Genomic DNA, 2,200 nt, shown 5'->3' with positions numbered 1-2,200 from the left:
CTAACCATCATATTATGAATTCAGTAAAATTTGCTATTTAATATATTCTCTTACAGATTAACATTTTTGATTGGTTCTTTCTCTCATTTGGAAAAGTTTGAGATGAAATGAATGTCTTGACAGATTTATATAGAGAAAACCAGTATCAATAAACTTCACAGGATAAAAAATATAAAGGTATCATTCACATTTTACTTTCTCACTTAAATAAAATTAGACTAGTTCCAGAAGTTGAAGACTGATTTTATTTTAAAAGATCTCAAAGTAAGGCAATTTAGTTCTTTAGTAATGTACTTGCAACTGTAAGAGCTCTTTTGTGTAGAAAGTTCATATTATCTTGGAATGTACTTTTAGCTTCTTTTCCTTCATTTATCTTTTATTACTGAATTGAAGCAAAGTATTACATGTAAAAGTGAATATTTAATGATAAAATATATGGAAGTATCTTTTTCTTAGTACAAGCTTATCAGATTTTAGAATTTTGAAATCACAGATGACATCTCACAAAATATCTCGTTTGATAAACTCTGTTGTGTTTAAATTAACACTAGACTTGATTTCAAAATATTTCATCTTGAGTCTAAATTTCATTTTTAACCAGCTCAGGCAACTCAAACTCTCTCTCATATTTCTTATGCCATATGTGTAAGCTTAATTAGAATAATGGATATGAAAATATTATGTCAATTATAAAGTATTTTTAGATGCAAAGAGTTATTTGTGATACTAGCTAAAGAGTAGAAACTTTGTTGACTTTCTCTTATGCCTTTAAGCAGAAGTTTGCCATGGGTGACAAGGGAGGAGACAACCATTCAGAAGTGACTGACTTCATTCTTGTAGGCATCAGGGTCCGTCCAGAGTTCCACAGTCTCCTTTTCCTACTTTTCCTGATTGTTTATTGGATGGTCCTTCTGGGGAACCTTAGCATGATTGGCATCATTGTGACTGATCCCCGGCTGAACACACCAATGTATTTCTTCCTAGGCAATCTCTCCATCATTGACCTCTCCTACTCCACTGTTATTGTACCCAAAGCCATGGTCAACATCCTGTCTCAGAAAAAGACCATATCCTTTGCAGGTTGTGTGGCTCAGCTGTTTCTTTATGCACTTTTCATGGTAACAGAGGCCTTTGTCTTAGCAGCCATGGCTTATGACCGCTTCATTGCCATCTGCAACCCACTTCTCTATACTGTCCGCATGTCAAGAAGTCTCTGTATCCAGCTGGTGGCTGGTTCTTATCTATGTGGCTGGGTCAGTTCCATCCTTCAAATCAGTGTAACATTTTCAATGTCTTTCTGTGCCTCTCGAGTTATCGATCACTTCTACTGTGATTCAAACCCAATTGAGAAGATCTCCTGTTCCAATGTCTTTATGAATAAGATGGTGTCTCTTAGTTTGGCTATTCTTATTATTTTGCCCACAATAGTTGTTATCATAGTCTCTTACATGTATATTGTGTCCACAGTTTTAAAGATCCACTCCAGTGAAGGAAGGAAGAAAGCCTTCTCCACTTGCAGCTCCCACCTGGGGGTTGTAAGTTTGCTTTATGGGACTGTCTCCTTTGTGTATCTCACACCACCAAGTAACCCGGAACTTCGTAAAGTGGCTTCAGTATGTTACATTTTATTCACGCCTATGCTGAACCCTTTAATCTACTCTCTAAGAAATAAGGATGTTAAAGATGCCATGAGAAAAGTTGTATGGAAGAAAAAAGTTTTACTCTAAATATGCTTCCACTTTTACTTTTTCTTGCATCCTTTGATTTTGTTCTCCAAATCTGCTAGACTTATGCATTTAATGCTCAAGTTGTTTCTCAAGCCAAAGCAAAATCAAAAACCTTAAAGTTTTATTCAACAGCATTAATAATATCCTATAAATATTCTACAAATTCACTTTTTTACTATTTACTTTTCACTTTTCCACAAGGCAATGTTAAATCTGAAAGTTTTGGACAGCCATGAAAATTTATTGTATTTCTACAAAGAGATATATTTTTCACTCTCCAGGCAATAATATATATGTAAACAGAGAAGAATAAAATATTATTGTTTCTCTTCCAAGTATACCTAAGTAAAATTTAGAAAATATCTAAGTATAAGAATTCGTTTGGAAACTGTATGGCCCAACTGGTTTATATGCAAATAACAGTATAAATGCTAGTGTTGTGTTTTGTTTTTAACGTCATGCCAAAGATGTGA

The 2,200-nt window shown here is 34.1% G+C and overlaps 1 protein-coding gene across 1 annotated transcript; it reads left to right on the top strand.

Moving 5' to 3' along the window:
• LOC102183215 (olfactory receptor 9K2-like) lies at positions 786-1,758 on the top strand. Its single transcript, XM_005680459.2, has one exon. It carries the CDS (start codon positions 786-788, stop codon positions 1,725-1,727), a length of 942 nt encoding a protein of 313 aa, XP_005680516.2. The 3' UTR covers positions 1,728-1,758.

This window comes from Capra hircus, chromosome 5 (assembly GCF_001704415.2).
Source record: "Capra hircus breed San Clemente chromosome 5, ASM170441v1, whole genome shotgun sequence".
Taxonomy (NCBI): domain Eukaryota; kingdom Metazoa; phylum Chordata; class Mammalia; order Artiodactyla; family Bovidae; genus Capra; species Capra hircus.
Note: the sequence above shows the minus strand (reverse complement) of the source record. Positions and strands in the feature narration are given on the sequence as shown.

What these genes read in the sequence shown, in the direction of transcription:
- LOC102183215 (XM_005680459.2), top strand. Translation starts at nt 786, where the DNA reads ATGGGTGACAAGGGAGGAGACAACCATTCAGAAGTGACTGACTTCATT.